This window comes from Ctenocephalides felis, unplaced genomic scaffold (assembly GCF_003426905.1).
Source record: "Ctenocephalides felis isolate EL2017-DRISC unplaced genomic scaffold, ASM342690v1 CF-g0.4_SCAFFOLD_03571, whole genome shotgun sequence".
Taxonomy (NCBI): Eukaryota; Metazoa; Arthropoda; class Insecta; order Siphonaptera; family Pulicidae; genus Ctenocephalides; species Ctenocephalides felis.
This window is the reverse complement of record NW_020539725.1, coordinates 66,325,199-66,338,625: the sequence shown is the minus strand read 5'-3', so window position 1 is coordinate 66,338,625 and position 13,427 is coordinate 66,325,199. Positions and strand designations below refer to the sequence as shown.

The 13,427-nt window shown below is 31.1% G+C and overlaps 1 protein-coding gene across 5 annotated transcripts in view; it reads right to left on the bottom strand.

Annotated features, from left to right (window-relative positions):
- LOC113386777 overlaps nt 1–13,427 on the bottom strand; it is a 64,010-nt gene that overhangs the window by 26,009 nt on the left and 24,574 nt on the right. For all 5 annotated transcript variants that reach the window (XM_026624531.1, XM_026624527.1, XM_026624529.1 and 2 more), the window contains 3 exons: nt 5,967–6,182; nt 3,662–4,669; nt 3,388–3,592 (listed from right to left, as the gene is read on the bottom strand). In XM_026624531.1, coding sequence (XP_026480316.1) covers nt 3,388–3,592; nt 3,662–4,669; nt 5,967–6,119 — 1,366 coding nt within the window. In that variant the 5' untranslated portion in view covers nt 6,120–6,182. The remainder of the gene's footprint in view (nt 1–3,387; nt 3,593–3,661; nt 4,670–5,966; nt 6,183–13,427) is intronic.

The window sequence follows — 13,427 nt, the reverse complement described above, 5'->3', positions numbered from 1 at the left end:
CTATATATATTAGAGTCCTAGCGTGCCTTGGCAGGACCCAAATCAAAGTTTTTGGGGCCTCCTCCTTAAGAAAAGTGAAGATTTTCCAAAAAAATCAATCAAATTCAAAATAACTAGTGGGGCGCATGGCATCGCGACATAAAGCAAATTGCTGGAACTTCCCGTACCAAAATTTTTTTTTTTAAATATTAACATTTTTGAAAAAATTTACTCTGGAAAAATTAGATTTTTGAGAAACTATATATTTTTGTCAAAAATTTACTTTTGTTGAAAAAAAATACTTTACTCGTACTGCTTTAACTGCATAGAGACGAAATATCGAAGCGCGTAAGCGCCGCGTCGCCGTCTAACGGATAAACATTGGTACGGCTCCCATAGGAATGTAAATAAAATTTATACTTGTTGTTAAAATCTCTATAAAATATCTGATAATTTTATGTGCATATGTCTAATGATCATTTTTGACCGCCAAATGGCATTTTTTTTACTTTTTTTACTAGACCTCCGAAACCGCTAGACCTGCCTTCATGAAAATTTGATCAGTTCTTTATCTTGTTGATACAAGTTAAATGCTTTTGGAATTATTAAAATCGGACGCTCCGTTCTCTTAAAAACTGAGTTACTGTTTTTGGCACCCATATCTTCGGAATGACTGGACCTGCCTTCGCCAAAAACTAATAAGCACGTCTCCTTATAAATACGAATCGAATGTTTTTCCAAAATTTGTATCCGCACACACACATACACATATACACACACATACATCCATTTTTTCTAAGGTATGCCAAAATATTCAGAAACCTCTGAAACGTAAAGATATATAAAAATTTTCATTTTCGATTTTTTTGTGATAACTATAACTTGCCCCATGAGAAGTTAAAAAAACATTAAAAGAACTTAAAACAATATTTATTTATACTATCATCTATTTGTGAATTTTCTGATTTTTTCACAAATGATGCAAAATATATACCCCTCTCCCTGCGCTTTTTAAGTTCACTAAAATTGTGACAAAAATTTAAAGTTGGTAAATTAAAATTTTCTCCAGATATGCGAGGTAGATGGCTCCGCTCTCAAAACTATTTGAACAAATATTACGTTTATATACAAAAATACAAAAATGAATTATGCGAAATCGTTGAAACATTAGAGATGGGTAACTCGCTCCGGAGTTATCACTCCGATACAACTCCTCACTCGGAGTGAAACCGAGTGGAGTTGTCTCACAGGTTTTGTCATATCCGACTTCCCTAAGCTGATACTAAATCTGTTAACATGTGCAGATATTTGCTTAAAATTTTTACTATTACAAAAGATTTGGATAAAAAAGTGGTCTTTTTCTCGTCTCACAGCCAGTTTTAGGACTTTCCAGATATATAATGTCTCAAAATAATGCTATTTTGTATTCTATATTCCGTATACGATAACGTTTATAAATGAACGTTTGTAAATGAGCTCTTTCAATAGTATACAACCAGATAAAAAATATTTAGTATTATATTATAACTTTTACACAGTTATGATTTTATAATTGGCACCAGGCACTGAGATCTAAACATCCAATGCTAAGACGTCAAAAATGTCACAAAAAAAAAATGAATAGTTTCTTCTATCTCCCACTAACCTTTTTCTCGAAATCGCTAGCTGCACTTGAAGTCATGTAATCGCTCTGTTTCCTCCTATCAGGACAAAGCCTCAACGTTGATCCTCCATAAACACTATCCCTGTCGCCGCTGCTGCTGACTGCAGCTCCAATTTTGCTGCTGTTGCAGCTGCTGCTGACAGCTGTTGTACGGGGACAGCTGTCGATGGCACTTCCACTCGCTCCAGAGCAACTGGCGCTGGTGGTATCGGTGGCCAGAGTACTCCGGGAAGGAATAGGACTTGGTTCTGATAAAAAATAGAAAAAATTGATTATTGACTCATGATTGAACCAGGAGTGTATGATATTGCAGTTGCTCAAAATATCAACTACATAAGTAACTAGAAAAACTAGTTGGTATTGGTATTTTGCCTTGAGGCAAGTTACATGAACTTCCCGATATGTGTAAATAATCGACTTAATCAATAAAAAATAAATTAATTTATGAGTGATTAAAAGTATTTGAAGTGGATTTATTACACATCATTGAAAACGAACGACGTTAACTCGGAGTATTTACTAAAAGCAAATTTTCAAAAATCAATAATTTTTATAATGGAACCAGTTTCCGTAGGACTTTAATGGTTTAGTATGTTCATTAAGATCAGGTACTCTATCGTTATACCAAGTAAATCGTCTAATTTTAATTTTAACAAACGTCAAAAAAACTACTCATTTTCTCAAACTTTGATGAATTTTTTAAATTAAACTGCTTGTCGTAAGGCCGCAATATTTCAGTAAGTTCTATAAGACCATGATATATATCGCCAAAAAAAGTTCCATAAAAATCCGCTTAATTTTTTTTTCAACAGTTAATTACACGGAAAACGGTAAATTTTCACCTAAAACTAATCAGTATCATTCCCAACTAATATCTTTCGAACAGTTTTTGATTTTTTAAAATCGGTTCGGTAGTTGAGCTTGGATGTGGACGAAAGGTTTAACACTTTTATTCAAATTACAAAGAAACGGCTTGGCAGATCGTCGCACAAAACTGACGAACAATAGTCCTCGTCAAGATACATCAAATGGCTTTTAAATTTCTGAAATCGGTTCAGGCGTTTTTGAGAAAACGGCGATAAAAGGTCTAATTTTGACAAATGCCAAAAGAACGATACTAATTTTTTCAAACTTTGACGAATTTTTAAAGCTAAACGAGTTGCAGTAGGGCCTTAATATTTTAGTATGATCTAGAAGACTATTGACCTACCGTCAAAATAATAATAATAAAAATCGTCGAAAAAAAATTTTTTAACCTTTTATTACAAGAAAACGGCCCGGCCGATCTTTACCCCCGGCCGTTGGGAATCAGCACAATTCCCAACCAATATCATTCGAACAGTTTTCGAATTTTCAAAATCAGATTCAGAATTGCGGGCTAAAACGTGGACGAAAAATGTTTCACTTTTCTGCCATTTACAAAGAAACAGCTCGGGCGATCTTCGCACAGAACTCGGAAACGCTAGTCCTCATCAAAATACATCTAATGGCTTTTAAATTTTTGAAATCGGTCGAATCGTTTTTGAGAAAACGGCAAAAAATCTATTCACACACACACACACACATACTTTTTCCAAATGTTGGTCTCATTCGATTCAGAATGACCAGAAACGTCCAGGAGAAAACATAAAATTAGCGAATCGGATTTTTTTATGTAAACATAAACTTTTCCTTCGGGAAGTTAATAAATCAAGTAGGCCACAAGGCCTATATTTTGTCAAAAAATGAATGGATATGTTCTTTACCAAGGGCGTCGATTCCTCTATCAACAAGTGTGTTGATTCGTTGCTCGATAATGGAATTGCTTCGATCAATTTTCGATCTATTGGTGCCATGCAGCAGGTTGACGTTGGGTAATGTCGAACTTCCATACTGCTGCAGCAAATTGCTGCTACTTAGGTTGGTGCCGAGACCAGAACCGTTGTACCTTATTGCAGGATGGGCAAAACTCTGCAAAGGGGAAAAATAGTCATATCTTCTCTCAAAACATGGCAAATTTAATACTTCTTTATTACTTACCTCATTTATAATTCCTTCTAAATCAAAAGCAGCACCTCCACTTATAACATCATAATCATACTCGTCCACCAAACTTTTCTTATCACTACTGCCAGAGTTTAAATTATTTAAATTATCATAAAAATTCAAACGTTCCAAAGTACCATTTTCGTACTTTCCAGAATTCCTAGCAATCTTTCTTCTGTCCTTCTCGATTGTGGAATAAGGTTCCAAATCCCTTTCAGTCAAATTGATTTGTCCAGGTTTCAAATTTAATCCATCACCTGTATTCTGCAAAGACAGTTTTTGGGTGTAAGTTTTCTCCAAAGCTGAGGAATTTCTGGTTTGTTCCTTGTTTGGTTGTGCTGGTTTATCATAGTTGCCTTCAGAACGTCTTTTCAACGTTTCAACACCTAATCTATCATTTACTAAATTTTTACCAGGACAATCTACAGTATCAGTACCAGCTGATAACCTTTGCTTCGACACCTCCGTAGAATTTCTGTTGGAATAATTTGTTTGTTGACTAGATCGTTTCGAATCTGGATTTTCTAATGTGTTAAAAGAAATGCTGCTTCCAGAATTTCTTTGTCTTGAATTGGAACTACTAGGGAGTCTATCTTTACCTTGTTTTTCCAAGGTCGATGACGAGTTCCTACTTTTTGGGTTATCTAAAGTCGATACTCGTGGTATATGGACGATGTTTGTTCGTTCTAAACTGCCACCAAAATGTTTGCTGGTTCTTTTCTGACCATCACCAGGAAAGTTTTTGCTGTCTCTATTTTTATCCAGGGTGCTTCTGTCTAGGCTGTTTTTATCGTACAGGACTCCTTCTGAATATCTGTTGGATTTTTGGTGGTTGTTTCTTAGTTTTTCATCCAGGTTAGACGAATTTCGTGAGGGTTTTTTGGATTTTTCGGCAGTGTTTGTGTTTTTGGAGGGAATATTTGATTTTCGTTCTAATGTGTCACTTTGTCGTATCACTGAGACGCTGTCTTTGCTTGTGTCTATTACTGTTGTTGTTAGAATCTGAAAAAGGAAAGTTGAAATTTATAAAATAAAAATTCCAAAATTTAGTTATAGAAGAAACATTCGTCCTTTTGGGGAAATGATGGACTAACTTTCTCTCAAAATACTTTATAAATTTATTTCAATAAATACATTATGCATCTACATAACTATCCCTTTAGGTAACACAATTGCTCCACAAACTTTCTCATCATTATTCCTGGTTTTCTAAAGCTATAAAAATATTTTTTCTGAAGAATGTCAGAATTTCAATTTCTGGTGTTGATTTATATTGATATTATATCAGGCAGAGCGTGCGTTTGCGATTGCAGAATTATGAAATGGTCGTGTTATTGCTTTGAAATATGTGTTACTTCATTTTGTGAAAGGTTTATAATATGTAGGTACGTTGGTTTTTGTTTACTTTGTAATTATAAGAACCAGTCTTCGTGGAAAATATATAAAATAACTAGATGACCCGATAAACGTTGTCCTGTACCCTACAGAATTCAAAAGGTTCAAGTTTTTTAATACCCTATCCTATACTTTTTAATATCCTATTTGATGCGATATATTAGTTGCTTTTTGGCAATTATAATTTCTAAAGTACATTTTTCTTACTAATAATTTAATAAACATAATTGTTTATGTTCAAATCTTAGATGAATTAATTTGTAAAATCTAGTTCATATGTGCACTATTCAACCTAAAGTCAACCTGCTAAATATTCCTTATTCAATGCCAAAAAAATGAATTTTTGATACGTGAAACAAAATTCTGAATCATTTTTTTAATAAGTAAAAATATTTTTTTGTATTGTTAAATAATTTTAAAATTGTAAAATACAACGCATAAGTTTAAAAAAATAATGTTTATGCAATTTTGGACTTGTTGCGTTATTTATTAAACTGAATTATTTAATTTCATCTGCCAATATATACTGTTGACTGTATCCTATATTATTTTAATTTCTGGCACATCTCAGCTGCTTTTGGGCAATAATAATGTACACATTACATTTTTCTTGTAAATTATATTCTAATATTATCTAGGCTCATAATATTCAACTAAATTCAAATTTCAAGTAAATTTACATTTTTAGGAGATGACAGTTCAAATGTTTTCAGTGTCAAACAATGATGAGCTGTTTTTTGTAATTTTTGCCATTTATTTCTATAATATTACTATAGTTTTATCTTTCATTAAAACTTAAAAAAATCCTCTTGAAAAACTTTAGAAAGATTTATCAAAATCCGAATAACCGTTTAGGAGAAGTATCAATTCATACACCCGTACAGAAGATAAATCATTTATATACCTGTTCATCTTCATCATTATTAAAGGCGGTTACAAGTTCGTCTCCTCTGTGGTCATCGGTACTCGTACTGGTAATGGTATTATCCAAAATCTGTATTACTCCCGAATTGTTACCACTTTTTCTTTTTGTACCATCAACAAAGTCGCCCATCATTGGTGGTAATGGTGGAGGAGGCGGCGGAGGGTCGTAGCCCCAATATGCAACCACTCTGGATTTCTGGAAAATTATAAAAGAAATAATTACACATCTGATCAAGTGTCTAATAGTCTAAATTTTTATTACTACGAGTATATACATAAATATATGTCTATTACTATAACGTGGAAAGTTCGCATTATGCCAGCATATTCTGTTATTATTATCGCCTTGCATGCATAATTGTTTAGAATTAAAAAGAGATATTTTGTGCATGTTCAAGGTACTTCTAGCTAAAAAATAATGATAATACCACTGTAATAGACTGGCGCTTTTGTTTTGTAGAAAACTGGCACAAGATCAGCGAAATATAAATTAAGTACACGCGTTGGTAATTAGAAACATTAATTTGCCGATAAATTTAAATAATTGATCGAGATAAAATACATTTTCAAAACTATTTTTAACTTCCCGTAGGGTAGTTATAGTAATGGGCCAAAAATCGAAAATGAAAATTTTTGCATTTCTCGACGTATTGAAGGTTTCTGAACATTTTGGCATACCTCAGAAAAAATGGATGGGTGTGTGTTTCGTATCAATTGATTTGAATGGTTCAAAAAACATTCGATTCCTATTGATAGGGAGATGTGCTGATTAGTTTTTGGCAAAGGCAGGTCCAGCCGTTACGGAGATACGGAGCAAAGAGTGCAGAAAATACAAATCGAGTTTTTGAGAGAACGCAGTGTCGGATTTGAATAATCTAAAAAACATTCAATTTGTAATGATTGGGAGAAGCGATGATTAGTTTTTGGCAAAGGCAGGCCCAGCGGTTTCGGAGATACAGAGCTAAATGTGCAAACAATGGCAGTTTTTGCGTGAACTAAGCGTCCGATTTGAATGATATAAAAAACTTTCTGCTTGTATTGACAAAACAATTGCTTTTGAGGATCAAAAATTATTACATCTTTTTTTATTTTCCATAAAATATTTTTGTAATTTTGGATTAAAAATTCGAAAAATTACCTAGGTTAATCACAGTCTAAGCGCCCATTGGAGCACTTTTCCAATTTTGTGAAAATAAAAAAAAAACTATTGAAAATGTGAAAATGCCACCAAGCTAAGCACAGTATAAGTGAAAATGTCGCACAGAATTATTTGCAAATGCGTTTAGACTCTGACTATGCGGGAGACTTTGTCAATTTTGTATAAATTAGGCAACTTTTTTTTTGAAATTGAATTCGAAATGAAATGACGATTGTTAATGTTTTGGAGATAAATTGATTGATTTATGATTTACATTTGATTTGCTCGGATATAACAAGATAGCAAAAATAATGAAAGTTACAGTATTTGTAATAATATATTTGAAAACGTTCAAAATTTCTCGAATATTTCATTACGGTACGGGAAGTTCCAGCAATTTGCCTTAAGGCACGATGCCATACACCACTAGTTTGTTAATTCCGTCGTCTGTGCAAATGGTTAAGTCGTTTTTGGGCCAAGATGAGTCCTAAGAAATACAGAAGTTAATGGGGGTAAGAAATATATTAAGTTTAGTCGTTTAGAATTTTGTACACGTCCTTAATATTTTTTTAAGTCTTTTTCTCTTCTTAATAATGACAATTAAATTTACCTAGAAATTAAATAAAATAAATAAAGAAAATATTTTGAATATCTTATGTTCATAGAAGCGTAAGCCAAGACATTACGCGATGCAGTCCAATTAGAATATCGCGTGATTCTTATAAGAATAAACCTTATGTATTATTTTATATATATATATATATATATATATATATATATATAAATACATTGCCGCTTCGATTGCTATATTAATTTAGCAATAGAAATCTTACACAGTTAGATTTCGATTTTGTTTTCCTAACCAAAAACATTTTATATATACAGCGTGTTCCCAAGTAGGTTTTTATTTTTTTACTCCAATTTTTTTATTATAAAACTATCAAGTATTTTATCATTTTACAATCCCCATTAAATGCGCCAACTTTTGATGGTATATGCCAACACTTTTTAATGCTCAAAGTCTTAATTCTTGAAAACTTGTGGCAATTGTACAATTATTTTTGACTGTGGTCCTAGAAATGTCATTCACGATTACGAATCCAAAGTTTAAATGAATAAATTTAATAAGAATTAACCACGTTAACCAAAAAATGGTCACATTTCCACCAAAGTTCGAGTTTGCACTTAAAAGCTTATCATTTTCAAACTAGAAGTTTGAGAAGAAAAATTAAAAAGATATTTTTTTCTAATTTTTTTCATGATATTTAAAACCAATACTTTCTCCGTTTCGGCTTGACGTTGAGATCTGGGACACCTTGTACATATAACAATAAATTCTGAGAATGAATCATATTATCGAATAATCCAAAACAAAATGGTAAAAAAAATTCATTTATGATGCGTCTGCTGAAGTTTTTAAATTGTTTCGGCATGCACTCTCATTTTAAAAATAAGTGTAATTTCTGACAAATGAGTTCATTAATAATATTTGAATAGCAAACATTTTAAAAACAATCTTAAAAAATAAATAATAATGGATAAATTTTTATCTCACGAGCAGATACTAGTTGTAGTACCGAAGAGTTTAAAAATCCCTAGTTCGATTCCAATATCGGACAGCTCTGTATCAAGCAGGAGGATATGAAAATTTAATATGAGGAACATGACTATACATAATAGCACATTATCATTTCATGTTTGTATGCAACAATGTCCACGAAATGCGATTTTTCCTTGATATATTTGAGATCTTTAACATAAAGTAAAAAGTTGACTTAATTTCATACTGCTTGATATAATTTAAAAAAAAAAATGAATTAGAAATTTAGAACCAGAAGACCGAATAAAATTAAATTAAAAAAAAAAGATCTTAATAATTATAACAACTAAACAAAAATATACATGTGGTTTAGCAAAAAAATAAAAAAATACCATCGCCATCTGGTATTTACAACTTTTCATCCAATACACCTACCACATATTTCTATTCATCATACCTTCTAACCATGTTGACCTTATTATAATGTGATGCATATATGCAACTCTATGTCTAATGAAAAAGTGCATTCTTATTAAGTTCTGCTTCATGTGCATTATTTCACATGATTACATAATAATTAAATATGGACATAATAAATAAACGCGCTTGCGGTCTGTACGTGACGTGAAGGCCTCTTGGAAAAATATTAAATGCGAAAAAATCTAGCACGACATGAGAGTATTTTAGGTATTTCACTTTGATTAGAAAATAACTTTGTTAAAGAATTTTATTAAAGAATTAAAGAATTCATTTATTAACTTCCCATAGGGCAAGTTATAGTAATCGCAAAATAATCGAAAATGAAAATTTTCATATAGTTTTATGTTTCAAAACCATCTGAACATTTTGGCATACCTTAGAAAAAATGGATGTAGGTGTGTGTGTGTATGTGTGTGTGCGTGTATGTGTGTGTGTGCGGATACAAATTTTCGTCGACGATTTCGGGAACACGGATGAAGCGATTTGAATAATTCAAAAAACATTCGATTCGTATTGACAAAGAGACGTGCTGATTAGTTTTTGGCGAAGGCAGGTCTAGCCGTTCCAAAGATATGGGGCAAAAAGTTCCAAAAACGGTAACTTAGTTTTAAAGAACGGAGCGTCCGATTTGAATAATTAAAAAAACATGTTAATTGTATTAACAAGATGAAGAACTGATCAAATTTTCATGAAGGCAGGTCTAGCGGTTTCGGAGATCTAGTAAAAAAAGTAAAATAAAAAGTCATCTGGCAGTCAAAAATGATCATTAGACATATGCACATCAAATTATCAGATATTTTATAGAGATTTTAACAATAAGTATAAATTTTGTCTACATTCCTATGGGTTCCGTACCAATGTTCATATGTTAGACGGCAACGCGGCGCTTACGCGCTTCGATATTTCGTCTCTATGCAGTTAAAACAGTACGATTGTTTTGAAAAAAAGTTCAGAATTTCCAAAATATTTCAAAATAAATTTTTCTTCAAAAAGTCTTTTTTTCAAAAAAAAGTAAATTTTTGTCAAAAATTTATAGTTTCTCAAAAATCTAATTTTTTCAGAGTAATTTTTTTTTAAAAATGTTAATCTTTCTAAAAAAAAATAATTTTTGGTACGGGAAGTTCCAGCAATTTGCCTTAAGGCACGATGCCACGCGCCCCACTAGTTCTTAGAATTAGTACAGGCAAACAAAAATTATTGAATAAAATTGTTAAGCAATATTGTCCAATGTCAGATGACAGGAGTCAATAATGGTCAAGGTTATGGGCCTCTTGATAAATAGACATAGGGACCAATTCTGCGTTGTTATGGCAACGCTATGTTATACTTGTTTCTTGGAACTAACAACTGTGAAAATGTCTATTTTTCCGTGCGATCAGAAAGTTTTAATTTATGGCGTGCCTGATAAATATTGTATGGAATACATGATAATATCCAAGTACTTCATAAAAATAACATCATAATATATTTATATCTATGTATAGTATGAATGACCGTGTGTTTGGATCAATTTAATGTTATTAATGCGATTACAGGCCCGTCGAGGCGCCCGGTTCGATCGCGCGACCTTCGCAAGTGCATCTCGATATAACATAGGTATTAATTTAATAGGTATATTACCAAGGGCTTCGCAAAAATAATAATACGAAAGTCAAGTGCAAAATCTAATTCACTGACCCTCGAATTTACCCGCATATTTTATCAAACCTCGATAGAAATTCACATTATCTTTATTCCCTCTAACCACAATTGTGTCAGTTAAAGACATGAATTTTCTAACATTATTAAAGGTTTGGTACCAATTTTTTTTGATTTTGGATACGGGATGTACCCTTCTTTAGGAACTTTGAAAGGCGACATCTAGTTCAGAAGTATAAAATCTTAAAAAATGATATAGGGCGTCTCAGAATTCAACATCAAGTCGGAAGGAGGTAGTAACTTTTATGAAAAAATCCAGTGTTAGAAAATTATGAGTTTTTAAGTGATTGATACATTTTTGGTTATTGTGGTTAATTCTTATTAATTTTATTCATTTAAACGTTGGATCCGTAATCGCAAATAATATTTATCAGTCCACATACAGAAATAATTACACATTTGCATCCAGCTTTCAAGAATTCAGACTTTATGTTAAACTATTTGAGAGACCGTCTTAAAAGAAGTATTATAGTATGTTACCACACAGCAGATTTTTCTTCTATGTTTGATAATGCTATCAATATTATTACCCCCTTTTCGGCTTGACGTTGAGTTCTGGGACACCCTGTGTATATATGTGTATATATGCACATAAATATTATGAGACGAGTCCGTTTCACATAAAATGTGTCATTTTATTTACATCGTTCCACCAAGACATGATGCGACGAGATTGCTCTCTGAGAAGTAAATAGCAAACTGAATACATTATATATAAGATAACTCGAGAAGAACTTTGAACAGGCAATGACAATTGCAGGGTTCTGTACCCAATAACTCATAATGGGTCACAAAATCACTGCCGATTTGCCATTACTTCAAATATAATGCTTACCGCAATCCGTAAAGGCACCACTAACTGTAGCACGTAAATTTACCATTAGGTTTAGTTCTAGTATAAGTATATAATATAGAAAAGATAAACCTGAAAGTATACGTATTGTAGTAAGAAAATCAATTCAAATAGTAATGAATTTGAGCACAGTAGACCATCTGTTGAGTGCGGAAAGAACTAAAAACAGGGTAAAGAACATTTGTTCTAAGTTTACCCCACATAGCCAATAATAATAAAAGTTATTTATTTAAAACTTTATTTCCAAGCACATTGAAAACAATATTACTAATTTTTTTTAAATCTGATTATCTCATTTATATATTATGTTAAATTAATAATTATTAATTGGCAACCAATGAAAAAACATCTCACTATTTCTATAGTAACAGAAAAAAAATTCAAGACATCAGTGACAAGACATTGTATGGAAATGAGCCATCGGCAATTATGTGTGAGATTTCAGTAAATAATTATAATAAAATTCTGTTTTGAAAAATTGTGTTATTCAACAAGATAAAATGTATTGTTTCGTAACGTAATCTAATTAAGATGATAAACTTACATAATCGAGAACAAAAAATAATATAAAGTTTTACCAGACACATTTAATTTTTTAATAAGAACATTTGTGATTTGTTGAAAATATATTTTAAACCCGCATATTTTGCTCTCAATTAAATTTATCATAATCGATTTTTCTACATTATATTTATATAGAAATAAACCTAGTGGTAAATTTAAGTGCTAGTAATAACGAAGCAGCCGTGTTTGTGATGCTTTCATATTTTTTTCATCTATTATTAAGTACATAGCTTTTTAGTAAGCAACCCAATGGTTGTCCGTGTTTGTATTATAATATTATTGACATTTTTTTACTTTATGACAAATCTGCATTGCAATTTATTTAACTTATTTGTATTCTGCAATAAAATTCCCATACAAAAAACCTGTTAGTAATTATTTACATTTAGAAATGTGAACTTTTTCGTGGAAATAAAATTTGGTAAATTTGAACAAATAAAGGATAGTCCTCAGATACAAATATAAATATTATTATACTTTATATTCAAACATATATATTTTTAATTAAGCAATAAAGTGTTAAAATTTTAATTACTATAATGAGTAAAATAGATAACTATACTTTGTTTTCAATGAAATTAAACTATCGTTCTAATTATAATACCAGAAATAATTAAATTAAATTGAAAGTTTATAATTTTTAAGCGTTATGTGGCATGATAGATAGCTGTTTGTTTTGTTTATCAAAAGCCTGAATTAATTAAAAATGAAAATATTTTTGTACAACATGAATAATGAATCTATATGATAAGTACAAAATTTGAAACTTCTGAGCAATGTTCTATAAGTTCTATAATTATTATTATTTTACAACTAGTAACTCAAATTTCATAAATTTCATAAATTACTAATTAATGTGCAGTATATCATACTTATTTCACCGTCAATTATCACTGTTATTAATTATCAGTGAGCAAGAAGCGTGATAAAGATTAAAAAAAACTTTTCAGTAATTTTTCTCATTTTACTGATGTTAGAAAATTCAAAACACAAAACCGCACGCTATGAAAATTCATAATGTTATACTTGGACAAATATATGGAACGAATCGATGCAGTTAAAAGTTATAATAATTGTTAGATTAACTGTTAAAATCAGTATTAATTAATAAAAATCATAATTGATATTTTTTAAATACAACACACAAATATACATTTTGTAAATTCAC